At 40.9% G+C, this 24,996-nt stretch overlaps 2 protein-coding genes across 3 annotated transcripts in view; one reads left to right on the top strand and one right to left on the bottom strand.

Annotated features, from left to right (window-relative positions):
- Positions 1–971: 971 nt before the first annotated feature.
- On the top strand, positions 972–17,003 carry ptn (pleiotrophin). Of its 2 annotated transcripts, none has more exons than XM_079454265.1 (5): positions 972–1,117; positions 12,104–12,192; positions 12,336–12,509; positions 13,497–13,655; positions 16,190–17,003. In XM_079454265.1, the coding sequence occupies exons 2-5, from the start codon at positions 12,105–12,107 to the stop codon at positions 16,240–16,242; spliced, it is 474 nt and encodes a 157-aa protein (XP_079310391.1). In that variant the 5' UTR covers positions 972–1,117; position 12,104; the 3' UTR covers positions 16,243–17,003. The 2 variants fall into 2 exon arrangements, with proteins under 2 accessions (XP_079310391.1, XP_079310392.1); XM_079454266.1 differs by having other exon boundaries at positions 986–1,117; positions 15,281–17,003.
- A 4,093-nt stretch (positions 17,004–21,096) lies between these two features.
- chrm2a (cholinergic receptor, muscarinic 2a) overlaps positions 21,097–24,996 on the bottom strand; it is a 41,541-nt gene continuing 37,641 nt past the window's right edge. The window contains exon 2 of the mRNA XM_079454112.1: positions 21,097–23,230. Coding sequence (XP_079310238.1) covers positions 21,715–23,175 — 1,461 coding nt within the window. The 5' untranslated portion in view covers positions 23,176–23,230 and the 3' untranslated portion in view covers positions 21,097–21,714. The remainder of the gene's footprint in view (positions 23,231–24,996) is intronic.

The raw sequence follows: 24,996 nt of genomic DNA, 5'->3' as shown, positions 1-24,996 counted from the left end.
GTGAAGCTTCAGGCCTGAGACACACTGTTGTGTGTGTTTGGACAATATTAATGGAGCGGGACATCGATCGGTTTTACTTCATACGGTCAAAGCACGAGACTCGAGTACTCATGCGTGATCACAGTTATTAATCACAAAAGCACAATCACTGAATGACTATTTATTCTTCAGTTTTACACTTTCCAATGTAGCAGTGATATAGATGCTGTCTCTTTCACTTTAGTGTACAATGTGTGATTCTATACGGTGAGAGATATGTTGGTTTCGGTCATGGGCTCTGTGTAAAGACTGTAGGGCAAATTCTTGAATTTTCTCATGTGGCCGATTGTTGTTCAGGGTCAACAAGGATTGATCTATTTGTACCACAGTATTAGCTGATTGTCAGTATTTATTCTGCACACGGCGTGTTGCCCAGAAAAACAGACATTAGACCGGACAATCTTCTTAACACGCTGAATGGCTTCTCACACAAAAACAGGATGGAGCTGAAAGAATCTATTTATACTTCTCTCGTATAATAGTGCTTACAAGATTCATTCTCTTTACTGCAGACACCTCATATTACCAAGCAAATTTTGTAAACTTCATTTTATAATATATAAAAAATAAATATGATCATTCTCTAGTCTTTGTCTTTCTCCTTAGCTCTCATTATTTCCATCTGTCTCTCATCCGTCTTTCTCACTTTTCCTGTCTGTCTCTCTCTGTCCCCGCATCCTCTTACTTTTCCCATCTGTATCTCTTTCTGTCTCATCTCTCTCTCTGTCCTCGCATCCCTCTGTCTTTCTGTTCATGTCTGTCTCTATGTCCCTTTCCTCGGCATTCTTTCTCAGTGTTCCTGTCAGTCTCTCTCATCCCTGGAATGACCTTGTATTAATGAGTGTGTGATCACGAGTCAGTTGGGCTTTCAGCGCGCCTCACAGCAAATACACAAACAATCCCTCCCTCCCTCACCACACACACACACACACACACACACGCATATATGCATCCGGTCGGCCGATCTCACAGACACTATTAACACGGCTCTGTGCTGAAATAAGAAGCTAAAGAAAAAGAGCGAGTTACAAAAGACAAAGAAGTGAAAACAGGTGGAATTCAGACGACCGGACTGAAGGTGGGTAACTTTAAATCTCTGTCAAGAACCTCAGAGCAGCCGTTACTCTGAATTTATTACGCTAAGCTTGTTTGAGCAAAACAAGTACTCAGAAAGAGATTTGATTTTTAAGAGAATCTTCACACATGAGCAAACGTCTTAGGAAAGCCACACAATCCGGCCCTTGGATCTCTCTGTGAAGGATTGTCTTGTGCTCTTGTTATATCTCAAGTACGCAGGAGGATAAATTGCAGAGATAACAGCTGTTTTTCTGCGCTTTGAGCTTTAGAGGTCTTTCTGTGCTCGGTGTGAGCCGGTGACAGCGACGGGTGACTTAAACATGTCCCTGTGCTGTCAGGGTTTAGACCCGGAAAAATCTCTTCCGCTGACCTCTCGGTCTCCGGCTGGATGTGTAAAAGTTGATATTGTTTATTAAGTCCTGCCGCGCTTTGTTTAGTCTTCTGACTTCTAACAAACATTCTGCCAATGCCCTATGAATATGAATTGAATTCCATAATATATATTTGTTTAATCAAAAATAAACATTGTATTAACGTTAATCAAAATGTTTAATCATTGCAGGTTTGATCCTCCATACATAAGACTGTGATGTAAAATAAAGTTTTTATGATTGACATAAATGTGCATAGAATATTTATAAAAGTCCATTTCAGTATAAGAAACAACTTGCAGAATTGAATTCAAGCAGAAAATCTGCCATGATGGCGTAGAAGCAGAAATCGAGTTGCGTTTGTAGGCCACACAACTAAAGATTACAATCGTTGCTGTTTTGTCAACACGTATGACATTGTTTTGTGGGCCAGTGTGCTGTTCCTGTACAAACATCAAAGCATTTCCTTAAGAAAGCATTGAAATGGGTTCGCCGTGGTCCACCTTTTATCTCTCGGCCTCACGTCCGTGTCAGAACGTCCCCTCCAGGATGACAGGAGCGAGAGAGATAAAGAGTGCTGAAGAAAGAGAGTTTTACTCTCCTTATCAACACACACATCATTGTTGGCTTCTTTTGAAAGCGTGTCGTGTGTGTGCGGGTGTATAGTCTACATTCACTCTCACATGTATAGAGCATGTGTGTGTGTGTGTGTGTGTGTGTGTGTGTGTGTTTTCAGGGGCCGATTTTTCCCAGGATGGTGTGTGAAGTGGGTCGTTCCTGACTGGAATGAGAATCAGTGGGGTGCTCACGACCCCGTGAGTTCTGAGCGTCGGGCCTCAACGCCGCTGCTGTTGCCATAGTTATCGGTTAACCTATCAGAATGACTCCTGCTCGACTGAAGAACCACCAGCCGCTCGTTTCTCTCTCGCTCAGGTCTGGGCTTAAAGGAATGTTCTGGGTTCAATACAACTTAAGCTGTATCGACGGAGTCTATGACGTGACGTCGATGACAACAAAAAATCATTTTGTCCCTTTCGTTTAAAGCAAAAGACTAAATCTGTGTTTTCATGACGGATGTTTGAAAGTGTAGCCATAAGACTATTATCACTTTTGGGGGTAGAAATGAACAAAAGTCCTTATTGAATGTTCACACCGGTAATAAATAATGATTTATAATTTGAGATGTCAGGTTGGATTCCGCAGGTATTGTCAGTTTGAAGAGTTAATACTGAAATCGTAGCTTCAATATTGTGATAAAAGGAATAACATGTGCAAAGTTTGATTTCCATCGTCGGTTATGAGAAGCTTTATGTCATCTCACTGGTCATTATGTGGGTAATCAACATCGCACAAAAGCCGAACTTGTATTAAATCCAGAACATTCCCTTTAGAAACCCAGCTGTGAATTTCTTTATACATAGAGGAGCTTTAATGCGAAAGATATTAAAAACGAAGAGAAAGAAACTGTTCTGGGATCAGTCGGACGCTGGCGGTTCGGTCGGTGGAGATTAATCTCCAGTGGGTTTACTCTACTATGTGGGAACTGGTGGTTATACTCATCCACAGACAAAAGCATGCTGGGTAGAGATGGAGGGGGCTGTCGAAGTTCTCTTTCTGTTCTGTTTGATTCGTCTTTCACTCGAGCCGCTTGAAACCGTTTTCTCATACGTCGGGTCACAGAGGTGCGGGAGGCTCACTGAGAGAGACACAAGTGTGCTTGTGAAAACAACGCACACACTTTAAATTCTCAGAAGGATGCTCCATGGAAACTCAAACTCGCTTTTGCACTAAACCTGAAGCTCCAGTGGGGACTATGTGTATGTTTCTACTGACTTCAGAGACCAATATTATACTGTTGTACCGTGTTCGGTTACTTCAAAACGAAACGATCTTATTTGACCTTTTCCATAATGTAGTAGATGTTGTACTAGTACACTTGTACACTTCTGGCCAAGTATTTCACCAAACTCGATCTGTCAAATGAAAAGAAATATTTGAACCAATAAAAAATATATTACGATAGGTTATGTTTTATATAACATTAATATATAATTGTTCTAATATGATATACTCACTCTACTTACAAGATATATTGTTCAAACACTCTACTTAAAATCTGCTTAAGCTGTTTGCATTTACTTCAGACATCAACACTGAGCACATGAGCCTCAATCACGATCATCAACAATCATCAGACATCATATGGTTAAGAAAGGAGCTCTTAATACTAAAGATAACTTACAATGACAACAAAAACAAATGTAGCCAGCAAACACTCAAATATAAATCATTTTAATCATTTTAACCTGCGAATCGAAAAATCATGCTGGGAACTTTCAAACAGCGTTTTTTGAGATTACTCAGTTTGGCAAGTTGGTCAAACTTCTTGGGTCGTTTTGGACAATCACTTAGATATCTAAGTACAGTCACACAAGACTCATTTTGTTCAGTATACTCCAAATAATGCATTCTTCTCCTACTTAAATGACTTTGTTCAAGTTACTTTAAAATCTTTGTTGAGAGAACAATTTGAAGTTGTATTTTTTACAGGTTACAACTACATTTTTGTAAGATGTACATTTAAAGTATACTGAATGTATTTTTCTTTTTAGTCTAAAAGAAGTACACTAAAAGCACACCTGAATAACCTTTTTTAAGGGGTTGGTTAAAGTGTTATAAAATGTCTGCAAGTGTTTAAAGGATTGTTTCCTCCCCTTTGAAAGAGAGAATGACCCTTTTGCTTTGAAATAACTATCAGTTAATCCATGAAACTGCTTTTCCCAGCATGCATCACTCTGCGCTGTGATTGGCTGATCTAGCTCTAAAGTACAGGTCTCGAGTGAATGGTGCCCAATATTGATCTTTTTGGACATGCACAAACATGGGGTTGCGATAAAACCGACGTGTAAGCGACCACCCAGGCATCCATCCGCGAGTGCACCTTGTTCGCCCCCTCCTCTCTCTCTCTCTCTCTCTCTCTCTCTCTGTCTGTGTTTTTCTGTACCCACCCCCCGTCCCTGCGGGAGTTCTGGGTTGTTTGTGTTTGTCTAATGAAGTGAGATGATTGTCTCTCAGTATGAAGTCACCAGAGACGGAAAGTGAAGCAGTAAGGTGACAGAGTGATTGACAGATGGAGCGAGCGAGTGAGTGAATGAACACGTAGAGTTCTGTTAAAAACATACGCAAGAAACTTCAGGAAAGTCTTGAAATATGCATCATTTTCCAGTAGAAATTCAAAACGTGTCTTTATGAATGATTTCATCACTTTTGTTGGTTTGTGTTTGCACTTCAGAGAGCAGAATCTCGTGTGTGTCCCACAGAGACACATCGCATGGCTCTCTGGTTTCTCTTTTCAAGCTCAGGAGACTTTTTCCCAGTACTGGAGAAGTATTTCAGGAAGGGATTTTATCCAGCAGGTGAAGGGTTAAGGGGGCATTACATATGAGAACTCTTTACAGGGTCAGAGCAAGTTTTTCATCATTTAAAATGGCAGATAATTATGATTTCCTTTAGAATACTGTGCATAGATTAGACCAGGAACGTGTTTTAATGAAACGGGAATCCTTTTTCTCAGTTATGTTTTGTTAAAGTATCAACTAATACTCACAGACTTTATCTTGGAATTGATTTGAGGTTTGTAAAAATGCAGATCGAGACAATCGTTGGCAACTGTTCAAGCATAGCTCAGATTTTTTGTCTTGGAAGAATTTGTTGAAAACACTTAGATGAGACGTATGTGAGAAACATGTGAGGTGTGGGAGACTGAAGCAAATGTTTGGCTTCCTAAGAGAAGCGATTAAGATTGGAATGTGATTTGTCTTTCCTGTGGGTTTTGTTAGTAAAGCGTTTTTAAAGTGATAAATGAAAATGGTTTTATAATCTTTACCATCATCTCAGAGACAAACAGCTCTTGCTAAAATAAACTCAGAGGATGCTTCAAAAGTGTGTGTGTGTGTGTGTGTCAGAGAGATCATCACACACATGCTCATTAACACTGTGTTGTAAATTGAATGATCAAAGATGATGTACACACGCAGCTTCTGCCAGTCTCATATTAATCTTACTTAAAAGAGTACTTTTACAGTTGTATTGCATACTTCGTATCTTTTAAGAGTATTTACTTTGCATTGCTCATTTTCATAATGTAATAATTCACATTTTAATAAAGGATTGACGTTAAGATTGAAAACCGGCGATACAATACATCTTATTTGAAAAGAGTAGAAGCGATGAAGAGATGAAATCGTGGTGCAATGTTTTCCAGACTTGAGAAAAAAGATGAAATCTTTTTCCTTGAAAAGACTCCAGGGACATGAAAGTGCCCACAGTTCTGTGTGTTGGTGTGTGTGTTCATGAGATCATTATGTAGAAGGAACGGTGTCCAGCGGTGATGTGTGTGCTGTCTGTAATCTCAATGCTAATAGGCTGTTGTCCACTAATGGCCGATGCAGTGGGCTGGAATAAGTGTTTAATAGGGGTGCTGTAGCCCGTCTGACTCATACATGCTCTCTCTGGGCTTTAGAGCTCGTCGGGTGGGGACGTAATGCACATCTAATCTTAAGAGCCTCTATAGTGAACACAGATAATAACAGAGAGCCCACTCCAGCGTTATAGGCCACATTGATTTTTTATTGTCTCTATCTTTTAACACAAACCTCTCGGAGGCCCCAGAGTCATTACAGCTGTCAGCATCACAGACCCAATTAAAGAGCCGGAGCGGATGAGATACCGGACCGCCGGCCTCCGGGGAAATTATGGATTATACCCAATCAGTTTGCCTGTTGATAGTTAATGGCCTTTTACATCATCGATACCTGAAACGCTTGATGATTCTGACGGTTATTTACTTACTGTCATGTGCTGTGTATTATGAACTCAATACAGAGTCTCAAACTCAGACCTACATCATTAAAGTATCATAACAGTCGTCTGAAATGACCACACAACTGTTCTGAGCTCATTTGATGGCTCTGTTTGAGAAGGAGATCGAAAGTTCGTCCGATGTTACTCTTTCATAGCTCAGAAGATTTGATGGAGGTGAAATCATCTGGTAAATTTGAGAAATGTTTGAGTTGATACTGAGATCTTCAATAATATAGATTTATCTGAGCTCAGTTTGACACATTGTGGACGTCTCTTCTCAATCTCTAATGACAGACACATTCTGACTCTTTTTCTCGGGAGACACAGATAGAGACTTTACACTGCATTTGTTCTCACTGATGTCTAGGAGAAATAATTGAGATATTCAAGAGAGAGCTCATCTGTAAAGTCGTACAGGTTTACAGTAGAACAGCATGTGATTGAGTAAATGATGAGAATTGATATATGTTTTAATGAGGCGTCTTGAGTGAGAAGAGTTGTACTGGAGATTATGAGATGATCTCCTCCTGTAATCTGGATTAAAGCAGAGCTGTGAGTTGGTTGGTATCTCTTTAAACAGATGGCATGTGTCGAATGAGGAAGATGAGGGCTTTCAGAAACCTTCAGCGCTAAACAGGGACACATCCACCCACAGAAACACGGCTGTGGATGTTCACAGACGCTTCTCCAGCATGCTAGATAAACGGCTGTGGTCAGGAGTTTGGGTCAGAGCCGCCTCCCACCGCTACGCCCGCTCTCTCTTCACACCTCTCTCTCAGCTTTAAGAGTTCTGACGTTGAGCTGAAGTTAGAAGAACCTGCTGCGGGATAAGAACAACGACCTCGTATTCTCTGTGTGTGTGTTACTGATGAGAGATCTGAGCTGTTTCAAAGCCCGATGCCCCACAGAGAGGGATATTCTTTAAAGAACCCACCCACCCACTCTCTCTCGCTCTCTCTCTCTCTCTCTCTCTTTCTGTCGCTTTCTTCTTCTCATTCTCCAAAAATAACACAACTCCTCCGTGAATATATATATATATGTATATCGGTGTCCACCTTCCTAAGCAATACAGACACTAACAAAGAAAGTACGGCGGTAATACTACGGTTGCTGGGAATGTGTCAAGATAACACCATGTCTTTGGACATGTGTAATGATCGTAGACTCATTATGTGTTTTCAGATGAATAGAAGTGCCAACAGGTACAAAAACACTGTCCTTGTTTCGAATGAGTCAATTATATGTGCTCATTTATCCGTGGAGAGCTAAATATAAATGACATTCAAACACTGGCGAGGTTTATGTGTTGCAGTCCAGATCTGGATTTGAATGTCTTAAATCTTTAAGAAAACGAAGACAAATAAGCATTGAAATCAACCAAAATGAAGACATTTTAGGATGTTTTATTACAAATATACATATGTCTAGTTACATTTACACAGTTGTGTCAAACAGCTCTGGAAAATTTTAGAAGTTAATAATGATGAGTACGGACAAACATTCTTGTGGAGGATGGAGTGGCCTTGCAGTGAAAAAAGATTCAATTCAGATTTATTTCTGTAGCTCTTTTTGTACAATTTTGAATTGTTGCAAAGTGGCTTTACAGTACATATGTGTAAGGACAGAAAAAAAAGAAGTCTAGTCATGTTATCAACATCACCCGTCATCAATTAATTTCATCAACTCAATAATAAACATTAATGCAAAGACATTGTAAATGTCAAAGGCTTGGGGTGTTAAATGTGTCAATGATCACATGACAATGATCAAAATGTTCATCCCTAACACGTGTGTATTTACCTGCACCTTACAGATGTGTAATTGATCCGAAACAGCTGGAAACTCTGCTGTAGGACAGTTACTCACATGAATCAACTCACAGGAAAGTTTGTTTAATGTGGATCATATATTTCAACTCATTTAAACTCTTGGGAGGGGTACCGAAGACTTTGAGATAAAAACTTTGAAATGTGTGTGTTGGAGAGGTGAGTGTGTGTGGGTGGGGCTGCTAATGATGGACTCATGGCTCTATTTTGGATGTAATTGCTTTGTTCACGCACCTGCTTCCAAATGCACCATCTGTCATCCGCCCGAGAAAAACTCACAAGACAATCCAGCACGTTACATCTAAATTATCATGCCGAGAATCGTGATCTGCTATATAGACATGGCAAGAACATTTAATAAGAATAGATCTCTATTAATAAAGACATTCAGCGATTGTCTGAATGATGGCGTTTTCATTGTGTAGGTGTCAAAAGAAAACCGTACTGAGGAGTATACTGTGTACAAAAATAATGTTTTACATACTTGTTTCAAAGCAGGAATGCTACATTTCCAAACATTTTATTGGACTGTACTGTTTGTATTACGAATAGTCAACAGTTTTACTAAGAAACATGTTTATTTTATATGTTAAGAGTATCCACAACTTGTTTTAAGCTTTTATAAATTGTAAATATCTTATATTTTGTTTTCCTGAAGGATTGATTTTATTTTTTATATCACTTGCTGATATGTCAAATTTTAAGACAATAAATCTGTAAATATTGAATGTAAATGTTTTCATATCTGACAGTCCAATCAAAACAAGTCAAGTCAAAGATATTCTTTCATTTTTTTGTACGCTGGGAATTGGAAGTCGATTGCATTGCATTATGGGATCAATATTCTCTCTGGTGCACTCACATCACATCTGATCGGTTATTCAGGTATTCAATGCGGTTTGCAAACTATACAGAACAAAAATAGCGTACGAGTAGTACTATGGAAGATCAGAGTAGTGTAGAGATCACATATTGTGTGCATGGGGTTGAGCGGGGTGAGGATGATTTTCTTTGCTGGGCTTTCTGAAAGATATTTTCCCGGCAAGCGAGATTCATGGAAAGACACAAATGTCAAAAAGTCGATTTTCAACACCCATCCCATTTATTTTCCATTTGCAGGGGCTTTTCTGCCGGCGAGCCGCGCGTGAGCGTGTGTATAAATATGTGTGAAAGTGATTTGGGATTACAGGTGCCTGGCAGGTTTATCGGACCCCAGCGGCTGTATCCGGGCCAGTTCCATCTGTCTGAGAGCATCTACGTCTCTGGGTTTTGTGTCATTCTGTGTATTTCTCTGGTGATTGTGGGATTTGTGTCGTGTGGCCTGTGTTGAGATCAGACACCTCTGCTAACATTAATCCCAAAACACGTAAATATCTTTGACAATCATTTGTGCACTTATTATGAATTTGATTCAGTATCAGAGCAGACTGTCTGCCTCTCTCTATCTCTTCACACGGTTCTGTTTTTGTTAGTTTCTGCTGTGATGGTTGTTCAATACGTTTCGTATAAAATACCTTTTATCACATGCCTCTCTATCTTTATTGGTCAGTCGCAGCATTCTGAAGCACATTTGCATTAAGTCATTTTGCAGATGCTTTTATCCAAAACGACTTACAAATAAGGAGCACCACAAGCAATTTATCACACGAGAGATAACATTATTCACAGCATCCGGTGCCAAGTCATCAGTAAACTCCAGTATCACAGAATCCAGAGCAGAAATACAAAACAGAAAAGTGCTGAAGTCATTACTTTCACACATAAATTATATTTATCTGTTGGGTAAGAGGCAGTGCAGTCAGGGGCATAATCCACAGTCAGTCGGCCATTGTTGTTGTTTTTCTCTGCATTTCATCAGGTTTTCGTCCTCAGAAGCTCCGCCCACTGATCTTGAAACAAACAGACAGAACTCGAATGATCCGGGTTTGGGTGTGAGTCAGAATAGCTGGATCAAGCGCAAAGCTTAGATCTCAAACCCAGACTGTCAATCAGCCCTCACGAGTGTCCGGTCGTGTTCCTGTTGAGTTGAACTCTGACCGGATCACACACACACGCACACGCACGCACGTACACACACACACACACACGCGCGCGCACACACACACACACACACACACACACACACACACACACACACACACACACACACACACACACACACACACACACACACACACACACACACACCTGAAGCAGCAGATGAAGTATTGCATGAACATGTGTGATTCAGTTGGAGTTCTCCTCTGCAGTACTGGACATCAGTGTTCTCACAACCCTCGTGTCATTTCAATGCCATAACACTCTTTTCCATATGACCAGAGAGGACCGATGCTGGCCAGATCCAAATTCCCGAAATGCCATGTTGTTTGAGTTTTACAACCACTAGTTACTTTCTGTGTTTATTGCACGGATAAATAAGTTGCTTTGCACGTTCCAGAGATAAAAATAAAATCATACATATTTCAAGTGTCACATGCAGGGGTGAGTCCATGATAACAGAATGTTCATTTTTGGGTGAAATGTTCTTTTAAGAGCCAATGCAGCAGTCTTCCAGAAATCTGTCAGTGGCAAACAATGACTACAGCTTTCTTTTGGCAATAAAACCTGTGTGTGTGTGTGTGTGCGCGCGTGCATGTTTTTCTGTCTGATGGATGACGCTGTCAGTCTCTACCTCCTGCTTCCACACTGATCAATGAGCTAATGGAGTGTTAGAGTGGGATAACCGCCTCACCCCACCACACACACACACACACACACGGTTGACCCCTCAGGTCTTCATTCTGTGTGTGTGTGTGTGTGTGTGTGCGTGCACAGGTGATTTTTCATGTGATCTTGCTTCAGGGTCTGATGGATGATCTGCAGAGCTTACACACAAAGATGTTCATGATTTGTAGCAGTGTTGGACAAAAAAGTACATCTTGATTCCTTTCAATTAATATGTTTGAATTTTAGTTAAGTTGGCCACGCCCCCGGGAGTGCTATAGTTATTTTGGCCACACCTATAGCATAAATTAGCCACATCTATATAAGAGTGAGTTTGTGTCGGATCTGTATATTTAAATTAATATTTTTTAGATTACAAATATATTCTGTTGAAATTGACATTCCTAAAACTGAGTTGCAGCTGAGTGGCAGCTGAGTGGCAGGTGATTTATCTCATGTAATTTTCCTTGAAGCTTATCACTGCTTTCTTCTGATATCAACATTTCACTGCGAATGTTTTGGTGGACAAACTGTGTTCTTCCGATTGGTTACTACGTAATGATTACAAACAGTGTAAAAATGACATGAAGGTGAAAAATCTTTGTATTTTGGGGTAAACTATCCCTTTCTATAGAAATCAATGATGCGTTAGTCTACCGTGAGCTTGACGTGAGATATTTGAGTTGCTGTATGTAGATTAAAACTCACATAGTCACTTGATTTGGTTTAATTTTAGCTACAGGTTATTTCATAAGGAAGCTGGATTTTAGAACGGAAATATTTGAAAAGTCATGTCTTTTTCTCTAGATGTTCAAGTGCGACTCGCATCCAGAGGGAAAGTCTTTAACACGAGGCCGTGCAGAGAGCCGGTGCTTATGGACGTTGTGGAAACTCAGTCAAGCAGAAAGAGGAGAGAAAGAAGGATGGGCCGAAGAGAGAGCGAGGGGGGGCTTTAGACGGCAGTAGGGAGGCTCAGGAGTAATTGAAATGGAGGTGATGTCGCCGCTGGGCTGGAGCGTTACTGTAACTGAAGTGCAGCCGAGCGTTTGGGATAAAATTGCTTTCTAATTATTCACTCCACCTTTACTTTTTCTCCTGAGAGAGAGGGGCGGGAGGGAGGGTGTTGTGTCTTTTGATTTGTTGATGAAGTTTTGGCAGTTCCATGTTTATGTATATTTTGTTGTGTTATGAGTATTATACTCATCATGTTTTTGTTTTCCCCAGCATGCAGCAGCAGTGGATGTGTGTGGCTTTATTAGCCCTGCTGGTCATCACAGTGACACTGGCAGATGGAGGTAAAACCGAGAAACAAGGTAATAGAAGATAACTACATATCACCATCAAAGCTCCCCCACATCATCACAGCGCCATAGCTTTACCGTGCCACTGACATCATCACAGCTCTGTATGACCTCACAAAGTGCTTTCAGCAGCATGTTTGTTTGTGGTGTGACAGGTAAGAAGGAGCGTAAGTCAGACTGTGGCGAGTGGCAGTGGAGTGTCTGTGTGGCTAATGAAGGCGACTGTGGTCTGGGCACTAGAGAAGGCACACGTAGTGGCAATGACTGCAAACAGACCATCAAAACCCAGCGCTGCAAGATCCCATGCAACTGGAAAAAACAGTTTGGAGGTGAGAATACACACACAGGTACGAGCTTACATACGTCTCTGTTGAACACGAGAAAGAATCGAGAAAGAGTTATGTCCCCAGAAATGACACGTCTGCTCTGAGTGCCAGAAACAAGCTGGCAGAACTTCACCGTGTGTGTGCGTGCATGTGTGTGTGTGTGTGTGTGTGAGCATATGCCACATTCCCTCAGGATTTGTAGGTATGCACACAAACTATAAACAAACAATGGAAGTGTGGGGTGTTTGAGACTTCACAGCATCAATAAAACATGAAGTCACTAAATGCTTTTCTTGTGTAGTTCAGTGTTAAAGTGACGGTTTGTAGTTTCAGGAGAGCGGTCATTTAACCAGAGAGCCACTGCGTGTCCTTCTCTTCTCTCTGTCTCTATACATGTCATTAGACACAGTTTTGTGCTTGATTGGAGCCATTTAACCCTCATATAGCCTGAGACAGAGAGAAACACCGCAGAATATATGCTGCAATCTGATGTGGAATTGCTATATATATATATATATGGGTAACACTTACATTAAGGTATTTATAAATGTGTTCATTAATGATAAATAAGTCATTTACAAATGCATTTAAAAAGAGGAGGTTCTAATGAAATACCTGCTCAATTTTAACTCACATGTTATAAATGCTTAATTTGCTGAAAATGCTGTATTTGTTCATTGTGTATTTGACTCGAAAGCAGATTCATTATTATCTTGATGTTGTTTACAATATAGGCCATCAGACCGGACACTTTAAGGTGTTGTGTTGTTTTTGCTTATAACTGCTCACTATTTGGGAGGTATTCCGTTTTATTCATGCAGTTATAACTGCTTTATAATGCATTTGTAAATGACTTATTAATCTTTCATGAATACATTTATAAATGCTTCATAAAGGGTACCTCGTGTAGTACGTATGTGTTTGTTTATTTGTGTTTGTCTAGTGAGAATGTAACCATTTAAGGTTTTCTTTTCTAATGTTTGTTGTCAGGTGAGTGTAAGTATGAATTCAAGGCGTGGGGTGAGTGTGACTCCGGCACAGGAGTGAAGACACGCACCGGTGTGCTAAAGCGAGCGCTGATGGACGCGAACTGCCCGGGAAATGTTAGTGCCACCAAACCCTGCGCAAAACCCAAGAGCAAGCTGCAAGGTACAATAAGCACTACACTAACACTTTTATAGAAATAGATTATGTGTGTCTTTTCGATTGTGTGACCTTTTGTTGTTTCGCTCTCTCTGGAGCACACCGGCTGTGTGGAATAGCCCTATTCCATATCATACCCATAATTCAGTGCTCCCAACGTGAACTTTTATTCCCGTTGTGACCAAATGTAATATATTTAATTTGTCATCTGACTGGACTTGCTGTTACACCGCAATTGATTTTGTTTCAATGTTTAAAAACATTACTGTACTAATTTCAGCTTTCATTTAGTATAGCAAACAGTGAATTGCATTCATTTTAGAAAGTGTAATTCCGCACATTGTGTGTAGTTATTGATTGTTGTCTATGGTTGTTGTAAAGAATGTGTTTCATCTTCAGTCATTAAATACATGTAAGTGTTTAATGTGCAGTTAAAGTACAGACTTGATGAGATTGAAAGGTTAAGCTGAAATATTGATCCACAGACTCTTTTGTGTCTATCAAAAGAGAATAACAATCCTATTAAATGTTCACACATGTGACGTGTGTGTGTTGGATTCTAATAGACCGAATGGAGTTTCTGTTCATTGTGTGGTCGTAGTTATATCATATTATTCTAAAGTAAATATGTTGAGATTGTTGGCTATCTGTCGTTACAATGTTTTACCTCTCTGAAGAATAAATCAAATGTGTGCTGTTGCTTTTCTTATCTGTATAGTGTGTTGATAACTGTGTATGTCTAGTAAAGGTAAATCGTGGCAGCAATAGACGATCTGTCTTAATCTTCTGCAAACATCAGTTTCTACACAAGCACACACACGCACGCACACACACACACAGTCTTGAATAGTGGTGAAGGTTGAAATTGAATGAATTAAATCGCTGTGATTGGAGTTTGTTTGGATGATGTGGACCTGAGACAGCAGGTGTCAGTGACTCATGACATTCACAAGCTGTTTTATTACCATAATGTGACATATTTCTGAATAAAACACATCCATCAGGAATCAATTACGGACGAGGCTTGTTTCTGGAGTAAATATATTACATTTTGATGAAACATGTACATTCACGTAAAATAACGCGCACCAATGAATCTTCCACAATAAGATCGAAAACGTGAGAGAGCGAGAGCGAGAGAGAGAGAGAGAGAGAGAGAGAGAGAGAGAGAGAGAGAGAGAGAGAGAGAGAGAGAGAGAGAGAGAGAGAGAGAGAGAGAGAGAGAGAGAGAGAGAGAGAGAGAGAGAGAGAGAGGTGATGGAAGTGAGATAGATTTGGCTGAGGAGTGGATCTGATGGGTCCAGCTCTCGTGTCAAATCTATCAGGATTTTGAGCTCAAGTGCTCCTGCAGCCCATCATGAAACATCCACACAGATGAAGAGAACAACAGAGACGTTTGAGGAGAAAAATAAGATCTCTTTAGTGTCACAGCATTGAGATTACAGTGAGAACAGGGGTCTTCTCGTTTAGTTTCAGATCTCAACAGTGTCATTCAAAATACAAATGCACACCAACATTTCATCATGAACTCAAATGTTTCTCATCATGTTCTCCCACGACCAAACGATCTGTATGTTAAGTCACCGTGAGCTATTGCAGAGGTAAAACAGATGCGTTTGTGTCCTTTTCAGCGTGTCAACAGAGGACAGAGGTGTGTGGAAACTCTATTCTGTATCAATAGACGCTGAACACACAGCCGTCTGGGTGAGAGGGGTGTTGTCACCCGGATCTGTTTGAGGTGATAAGAGGAAAGGCAGAGAGGATTGTGGGTGTTTACAGTCAGATGAGCAGAGAGATGGAGAACAGGTAAAGGCTATCTCACCTCATGTGGAACATCGCATCACCCGCGCTGATATTCACGGCGAGACCATGCAGTGCTGAGCTGGGGGATTTTCACGAGCTCTGATTGGCTGAGAGCAAGGACAAACGTTAGAGATGAGAGTGAAACTGCCTCAACCCATTTCTGTCTGGTAAATGTCAGCTGACATGATTTGGCTCGTATTAAAGGCTAATTCTAGAATAAGAGTCATTGGATCTGTTCACATAATAAGATGTTGATGTGTGTGCGTGTGGGGGGACCAAATGTCCTGACAAAGATCAAATGATGATTTTTTTATTCTAATGAAGATTGTGATGTTGGATGAAGTGGGATTTGATGCGGTGGCGAGTACAGACACGACTGCAGACAGCTGGTGTTTCTGAAATAATTGACTTTATGACTTGTAATAGAGTTTGATCAACAGGCGATTTCCACTGACACTCACTCTATTTCTCTTCATCTAATATGGTAATTAAAGTCAAGGATCATTTCATATTTCTGATGAGTTTTGCAGAGGTGATTTATACATTTCATAGTGTCACAATGGAAGCAGTTCGAGAGCCTGAACTTCAAAAGAACGACTGCTTGAAGAAAATGAAGTCTGTATTTATTCAAGTTTAAGATCTTTATGAATCATCTGAATGATCATCTTTCATCATATATAATAACAAAACAAATATATACATATTTTTTTAAAATGTTCCCTCGCTTGTATTTACAGACTCACAGAAGCCAAAACGGGAAGGAAAGAAGGAGCGAAACCCAACAGACTAAAGGAGACGAGAGGAGAAATGATTGACCTCCTCATGCAGAATGTCTAGAACTGTCTTCACATGAGGGAAAGAGATTTTCATTTCTGTCTAGTAGGACATATTTAGATATTCTAGAGTTTCATCTTGTTATAATGAAATACAGCAAAAAATCTGAAGACAAATGTATCAGTAAAAGTCTTTGCTTAAACTGTAATGTTACTAAACTAATACTGGACATTAACCATTCAGTTTCATCTATTCATCCTCATGATGATTTAATCTCGCATGTTAGAAGAAAGAGTTGAATTGTTCGGATGTATGTATGATCTTTATATTATATTTGGATTGTTCACTCACCAGATGAATGTAAGGGGGATCCAGTAATCATCTTGACATTTTTTCTGTTTGCCTTTTTGTGCTTTTAAATGTTGGAAAACTGGGCAGATGTTACGTGTAATTCCATTGATTCATCTCATTGGAAGAAGTGCATTGCATTGTGGGACACGGTATTCTAAAATGCAATTCAGTCTTCAGAAATGTGCATACTCTGCACAAAATGAGCTATATACTTCATGGTAGTATGCTGTTTTGAACGTGATGTTTGGAAGTGAATGAGCTGAATTTCTCCTGCTGTTCGAAAAGACAAATATAACACCAGCTAAACACATCAATGCAGAATACTAAATGCAGATGAACGCAGAAATGTATTTATCTTCATGTGTGTGCGTGTGTGTGTGTGTGTAAATAAAACTGATAAATAAAATGATTCATTCCATCAATCCTAATTTCACGTGTCTGTCCAGTTGTGTTCTTTGTTGTCTGTAATAATCCAGGCAGAATCAATTATCATGAACACTTTTATTTGCTAGAATTCTTCTCCAAAATCTCACAATACAGCAAATCTTATAAACACACTTTAAACCATTTCATCGCATCAATGATCAACAATTCAGAATGCCTTTCGGATCATCGCCCTCATAAAGACCAAGAACATTGAGATTTATGAATAAACACATGTATTTACAAGTCATCTGTGCTACACGTATAGAATGTCCACGATATATTGTAATACAAATGAAAACAAAGCACACGGCATCTACTGCGTGAAAGTCACAACTCACAGTGAATCGAAAGCATGTGACACATGTAGCCATGAAAAAGAAACAATGTTATATACACATGCTGAGATCTGTACATATACAGCTTCACCAGTCCGTGTCTCATGAGTGACCCAAAGTCTGAAATCAGATATTTTTGGTATACGAATAAAAACCAGCATCTGACGTATGAGTCCAGACACTCGTTCACACAGAACGCATTCTTCTGTTGGTTTATAATATGTACAGACGGATGTCTTTGGCCGATGTGACACGTCTCGCATCCACGAGTTCAGCTTTACCAAATCTTTGCGTAAGAATGCATACTGTGTAAACGGCCTATTCAGGCGAAGCACGCACTACGCAAGTACATCTGTGTCTTATCCCTCACTACAAGTCTGCTATTGTATACTCATATTATACTCAAAATAAAACATTGTTATTATAGTTCCAAATAGTATTGAAATAGCACACTTACAAGTATACTATTGGACATAAAGTATACTTAAAATAGAGTAGAATTTTGCTTAAGTATAGTCTACTATTTGTAAGGGATTCAGGATGCATTTTGGCACGTATATTAAAATCTGCCTTACAAGTATTTCGTCTGTGAGGTCAATTCTGATTCTAACCTGTTTATCTGCACAGACGTGTGAAGGAAGCGTAATCATCCCCCTGAGGACAGAAGATTGTTACCATCACAAAACCACAAGAGTGAATGTTGAGCATCTTCAGCGGGCTGCTCAAGCGTTCATCTCTGTATTTGCATACTTGTGTTGAGTCTGTTTCTGGCCCGAAGCACATTCCCGTCGTCGTCAAGTCACCATTAATGAGCCAAAAAGAGAGAAAAAAACAACAACTTTAAAGTCAAACGTGTGAAGAAGTCTGCTTTAGTTGCTATGACCACCAACAAGTTCCTTGAAGTCATCTTTCATTTTCACGCTGTCTGCTTTCTGTCCTGCTGCAATGTCCACGTATGGCTTGGTTCTTTTGAAAATACCGTCCGAGCGAATTTCCCACTTTATGGATGTTTTATGTTTACATACTGATTAAGAAAACTGTACAAAAGCACGTCTGTCGTTTGATGAAGACTGCTAATCGGTTTTGTTGTATTCATCTTTAGTGTTCATTGGTTGTTCATGATGGCCTCATGACCTCCATCACACGCTACAATTGAGTTTATGTGTGTCTAAACTCACACAGAGAGAGAGAGGCTTGAGACACTCTATGGATGACCGTTAAACACATACATACACATACACATCATTAGTGTGTGTGTGTGTGTGTGTGTGTGTGTGTGTGTGTGTGTGTGTGTGTGTGTGTGTGCATCAAGAACTGTGAGCATGTTCTGATTTACATGATCTCTGGGTCACGAGCAAACTTCACACAAATGACATGTGTGACCTACACGCACACGCACACGCACACACATACACACGCTGATATTATTAATCTCTTTGTGTTTACCAAGGAAAAAGTTATTTATTATATTTACAGCTACACTTCAAATCTAAACTTGCCAACAACAAGCGCCATGAACACCATAAATGATATTTCTGATACTTTTTGCTTAAAAACACAAGAACAGCGAACTTCTATATATTTATTTAAATCAATATCTAATAAATAGAATGACTATACTATATAAATGATATCAATAACCGATCAATATATTCAAGCCCTTTTATATTAATTGTGCCGTCAGTTTACTCTTGATGATGATGATTGCAGGATGATGATGTGTCGAGCTCTCTGAACATAACAACACACACAGCAAATCACGTGCTGTATGTGTGTGTATGTGTGTGTGGACTCTCTGAGCTGTTGTACATGTGATGTTGTTGAGCGTCACACACTCTCTCATCTGTTTATCTCTCTCTGAAGAACACAGAGAGTGTGTTAGATGAGTGTCGGCCCATGTAAGGACGGGGTCACAGGAGAGAGCGTGTAGCTCACAGATCTCCGTCTGAACACTCAATCTGACACCTGCACTATCTGTCCCGCATGCGGTTTATAGCACAACACCAGAAAACATCTGTCACGACCTCTGACCTCCAGCACAGAGGGATCACACACACAGCGATTGCAAACAGTCGGAGATGCACAGTGACATGCATGACAGTGTCATGTGAGGTGTGTAGGGGGCGCTGTGTTGCTCATGTGAGCGTGTACAGAATGAGGCTGATGTATGTGTGACTCAGCTCTACATTCTACAATAAACACTTCGGTCATAGAGCCGAAAATAACAAAACATCATGAGATGAAAATACTGACACTGATTATATGTGTGTGGGAGAAAGAATCAGTACAATGTACCAAGGGTGACAACAGTTTTCATTCAAAATCAACTGTTGTTTACTTTGAAAGAGATTGCCCATAAATGAGAGTTCTTTCATCATTTATTTACCCTTGTGGGGTTTGAAATCTATTTTCTTTGCGAAACACAAAAGAAGATATTTTGAGAAATGAATGTCAATGGGGTTCAGCATTGTTTGATGATCAACATTCTTCAAAATATCTTCTTTCGTGTTCTGCAGATGAAAAAAAGTCATACCGGTTTGACATGACAATGAAAAAATAAAAGTCTTGTCTACGGACTCAGTTTGAGAGTGACTGTTATCCCAGGGGGAAAGTACGAGCGCAGGGCACACAAACCAACGTTCAACACAAACAAGACATCAAACATCATCTCCCAGCTGGAGATGTACAGCATTCCCCCAGCATGCATCACTGTCACTTTCTCTGATCAACTGATTGATTTATGCCATGATCCTCTGCTTCAGGCAGGATTCTGTACGTCTGGTTTAATGAATCAAAACTGATGTATGGTGACACAGCGTCTCATAATGAGATGAGAAAGCGTATACGCTTTAGCCCTTTAAATTCACAAGGCAGAAACCTGTGATTTAGTTTAAACCCCTTTCCGGGGTAATCAATCACACACACACACACACACACACACGCACAAATCTTTCAAACAGGCTGCCCGCAGGCAGGTCATGCACCCAGAGATCAGAGCATCATCAGGCCAGCCAAACACACGCATGCAACGAGCGCCGGTCTCATGTCAATTACAACGAGGCTGGAAATGAGCCTCGGCTCTTTTAATGAGAACTTACAGACTGTTTTGTACAGTTAGGCCACAAGCTCTGGATGTAAATGAGCGCGCTCCTCTGTCCGTGTGTAGCTGGTATCTTCTTTTCTTTCACTCAGCCGCGAGTGAACTGTTTTGTGTAAATGCAAAGCAGAGGTGAGCGGGATGCTAATGCGAGCGCGTCTCTGAGAGGCTCTTTATCCTGCACGTCTGCTCACTTTAAAAGCTTTAGATTTGCATCCCTGGAGCCCCCGAGCACTCACAGCTCATCCACTTTAACATACGGCCACACCAGAGAGCCTCTCCAGCTCCCTTATTGCTCTCTGAGAGCACACGTAACACACACACACACACACACACACACACTCACATACATGTACCTGTCACACTCCGTTTGATGAACGCTTTAAAGTCAACATAAACCCGAGACGGTTTACTTTCTTAAGAACACTTCCTGCATGGTCCGTGCATGTTATTATAACATTTCTTAACATTTATTTGATCAAATCTAGTTTGTAGTTTGTTAAGCCTACAGGATTCCGTCTCTTGTTGAATATTGTGCTTCAGAAGTCAAATGAGTTCCCGTTGACTTTAAACCGGCTTTATAACACACATGCGCACACACACACACACACACACACACACACAAGCACATCATTCAGCACGCCACACAAACATTACAGTACACGGTTATGTACATTTATATACATGTGTGATTTTATACTGAAGCTCAAACACATCGGGTTTGGATCTTCAGTCAGCCCTGTTGTCCCTGTATTTGTGTGTTATTATTGAATAGTACAGAGTCCAAAATCTGAGCACTTCTCATCCTTCTTTTTGCGACATGCATCACATCTATGTGTGTAAAGTGCTACAACAATATTATCTATAAAAACAAAAACAACAGACACACATACACACGATCACTCGTGGCAGGCCCAGACGGAGTTAATCTGGATTTGAACCGAGTAAAACGTGTTCAGTGGAGCTGACAGCAATACAGTCTTATTGGAAAGCGTAATGAGATTCCCAACAACTATTTGAATGATTCTGTGTGGGCCCGTCTCATTACCTGAACCCTTTTCAATCTCTCTGTTTGAATTGCTGAAGTCTTAATGGACGTTCACACTAACAGCGATTTGGAAGTCACTCGTTTTTAATTAGTCGCTGGCAATTTCTACCAGCGATGTGACAAAACAGAGTTCAGCTTTATGTAAATGAAGCACAGGTCGGATATATACAGACTTCCAGCCGTTTCATGAGACTCTACTCTGACACACACACACACACACGTGCGGACCGCTCATCGGATGGAGCGGATGTTCTTATACTGGCAGAGCAGCAGTTGTTTGAATGTTTTTTTGAAGGTGATGTTACACAGGGCGTAGCAGGCGGGGTTGATGGTGCTGTTGATGTAACAGAGCCAGTATCCGATGGTCCACACCGTGTTGGGAATACAGCTGGAGCAGAAGGTGTTAATGAGCACCATCACGTTGTAGGGCGTCCAGGTAGCCACGAACGCCACCAGGATGGCCATGATGGTGCGCGTAACCTTCTTCTCCCGAGAGGACGGCGCTTTCTTCTTCTTGGGCGGCTGCTTGGTCATCTTCACGATCTTCCTCGCAACGTGGTTCTGCCTCTCAGTGGCCGGAACGATTTCCACCGTGGCATTAGAGGGAGCGTAACAATCTCCTTTGGGTGATTTGGTGATGATCTTGATGCAAGTGAGTTTGGATCCTCCGGATTTGGCGCGATGCTGGGTGGGAGCGTCGTTGGCTGCGGATGTCGCTACTTCGTCTTTCTGATTCGTTACACCGCCGCTGCCCGAGGTGGAGTCGTTGGAGCTTTCTTTCTCCTCGGCGGGGACGCAGTTGCCTGTCACTCCTTCGTCCGTCGATGGCGCTTTGCCATTCTGAAGTTTGGCATCTCGCTGGTTGGCCGCGTCGTCTGTGACCTGGGTCTGACCTCGCTCGGCTTCTACGGCCGTCACGTTGTTGTTGGTGGGTTTGTTGGTGGTGTTTTCGCGTGTCTGGCTTGGAGATGCTACCTCCAGGTTGCCGCTCGACGGCTTGCGGTTGTCTTTCTTCACACGGCTCTTACTGGCCCGGGAGATCTGCCAGTACAGCACCATCATGATGATGACTGGCAAGTAGAAAGCAGCTATGGCCGTGCCGAATGTAACCGCCGCGTTGGAGAAGAACTGGATGTAGCACTCTTTCTCCGGCACCGTACGCCCCCCAACGATAAACTGCCAGAACAGGATGGCCGGAGCCCAGAGGACGAAGGACAACACCCAGGCGGCGGCGATCATCATCCCCGCCATCTTGGTTGTCCTCTTCACCGGGTAGCTGAGCGGCTTGGTGACACAAAAGTACCGGTCGAAGCTGATGATCAGAAGGTTCATGACCGAAGCGTTGCTCACCACGTAATCCAGCGCTAACCACAGATCACACACAACCGGCCCGAGGGGCCAGTATCCAATCACAATGTAGACCGTATATAAGTTCATAGAGCACAGGCCGATGATGAGGTCAGCACAGGCCAGACTGAACAGAAAATAGTTGTTGACGGTCTGCAGGCTTCTGTTCACTTTAATGGAGAGCATGACCAAAATGTTCCCGATCACGGTGACCAGACTGAGTGATCCGGCCACGAGTACAATAAACACCACCTCCACTGTCTTATAGGGGCTCTCGTCCACCACCGTCTCCTCCGTCTCATTGCCCTCGGAGGCGTTCCAGAAGGTGAAGTTAATTGCGTCCATGGCGTCAGGTTCAGCTGCTCAGTTCACTACAGGCAGGAGTTATGAATTAACACACCTGCATGAAAAAGAAAAACAAGCATTGACTTAATATTTGATCAAAATATAGAAGAATTCATACAAATACAAAAAAAACACACGCAAACCATACATTAACCATAGTTTTATAACCATAGTTTAACCATTGTATTTGTGAAACCATCACTCTGCCCAAAAACATTACATCACTTTAATAAACCAAATGTATTCAAGTTTATTCAAAACTGTCTATTTGTTATTACAAAACGTTTATTTTGACTTTATTTTATTTTAATAACTACTAAAACCAAAATAATATATATCAGATATGTATTCATTAATAATAAAGTTTTTGTTTTCGTGGCGACAGAGAGCGCATGCGCGGTTGTTGTTGCTAGAAGGGATACGGATACGGCCGGAAGTGGTGCAAAGTCTCGCCATATAATTACAATGAATTAAACCAGAAAACGCGTTTACCTAACCCGACCCTAAACACGACCTTACAATAATACAAATATGAATCAACTCTTTTCAGCGTGACAAAAATGATGTGGTATTGAAGTGCGCATGCGCAGTGGTGGTGGCTGCCTGTATCTTCTCCAGTCAAAACCGAGAAGCGGCGGAAAGCGCGAGAGACAAACGTGAGTTTACCCAAATAGTAACAATTAAAAAATAATCCTTATTTATTTGCAAAAATAAACGTGACTGACACAAGAACAAACATTAACCCGATGAGAAAATCATCAACACGTTAGTTTATTAACAGGAAATGATGATATGGTAACGACATATACGGTGTGAAAAGGTGTCGGCGTTCACGTGAGTGGAACAATACAAACAATTACCCGATAATATATTTATTTTCCCTTTAATCCCGTGTGATTTTTCTCACAGAAGTTTCACTGCTTTTAGATTGTAATGAAACGTGTCAGTTGATCGGTGTAATAGCATATTCGGGTGTTTTCATCTGGTGATTTTAAGATCTTAACACGTCTTGTTTCAGAGCGATTTTCAGTCATAAAATTGAAGTGTTTTTACATTTCAACTAATGTGAATTATGAAACGGTTTAAATGAAGTGAAAGGGCCATTTAAGGCTTGAACTCAAAGAGAAAAAACTAATCTGAAGTAACGTAAACGTTACCAGGCATCCCAAAGTGGAGATGATTTCCAGAAATTTCTTTTTTATTGTTAGTTAAAAGTTAAAACCAGGCAAATAAAAAGCCATTATGCTTTGGAACCCCCCCATCATAACCCCTGAGGTGATTGTCACGTTAATGACATTATCAACCTCATTAAGTTCATTTACAGCACCAAGTTAAACAGCCCCATGTGCATGCAAATTATTTTTCAGGCTTTAAGTTTAGGATATTCTAAATTTTTTAAACGAAACGTTGATTAATGTCAACCAAATACAATGTGGGGAGGCCAGCGGGGAGGCCAGCGGGGAGGCCAGCGGGGAGGGCTGGAAGCGCCGTGATTTCAAGGTGCCATCGTCCTCCGGTACGAAGAGAGGCACCACCATTAGCACTTGAATAGGTTTGATGAAATTCGACCATCTGTAGTAATAGTTTATGTATAACAACAAGTGAAATAATGAGTAAATAACTATAAAACAATTGTATGTTAAGCTGTGATCTTTGGTGTTTGTACACTTTGGACACCTCCGAGGATAGTGGGGGTCTCGAGTCACTGGCACTGTTATTTTGGGGTCGTGGGCTGAAAAGTTTGGGAACCCCTGCATTACACCTCTCTCTGTGTCTCTCTAGATTATATCATGTTGTGTTTTGTGTAGACTCAATGTGAAG

This window comes from Barbatula barbatula, assembly GCF_947034865.1.
Source record: "Barbatula barbatula genome assembly, chromosome: 4".
NCBI classification, from domain to species: domain Eukaryota; kingdom Metazoa; phylum Chordata; class Actinopteri; order Cypriniformes; family Nemacheilidae; genus Barbatula; species Barbatula barbatula.
This window is presented reverse-complemented; position numbering and strand designations above follow the sequence as displayed.

Bases quoted from the DNA above. Each gene is read 5' to 3' on its own strand.
- ptn (XM_079454265.1), top strand. From the start codon at position 12,105: ATGCAGCAGCAGTGGATGTGTGTGGCTTTATTAGCCCTGCTGGTCATC. The intron at 12,193-12,335 runs GTAATAGAAGAT...GTGGTGTGACAG, and splicing joins AGGTAAAACCGAGAAACAAG to GTAAGAAGGAGCGTAAGTCA. The intron at 12,510-13,496 runs GTGAGAATACAC...GTTTGTTGTCAG, and splicing joins CTGGAAAAAACAGTTTGGAG to GTGAGTGTAAGTATGAATTC.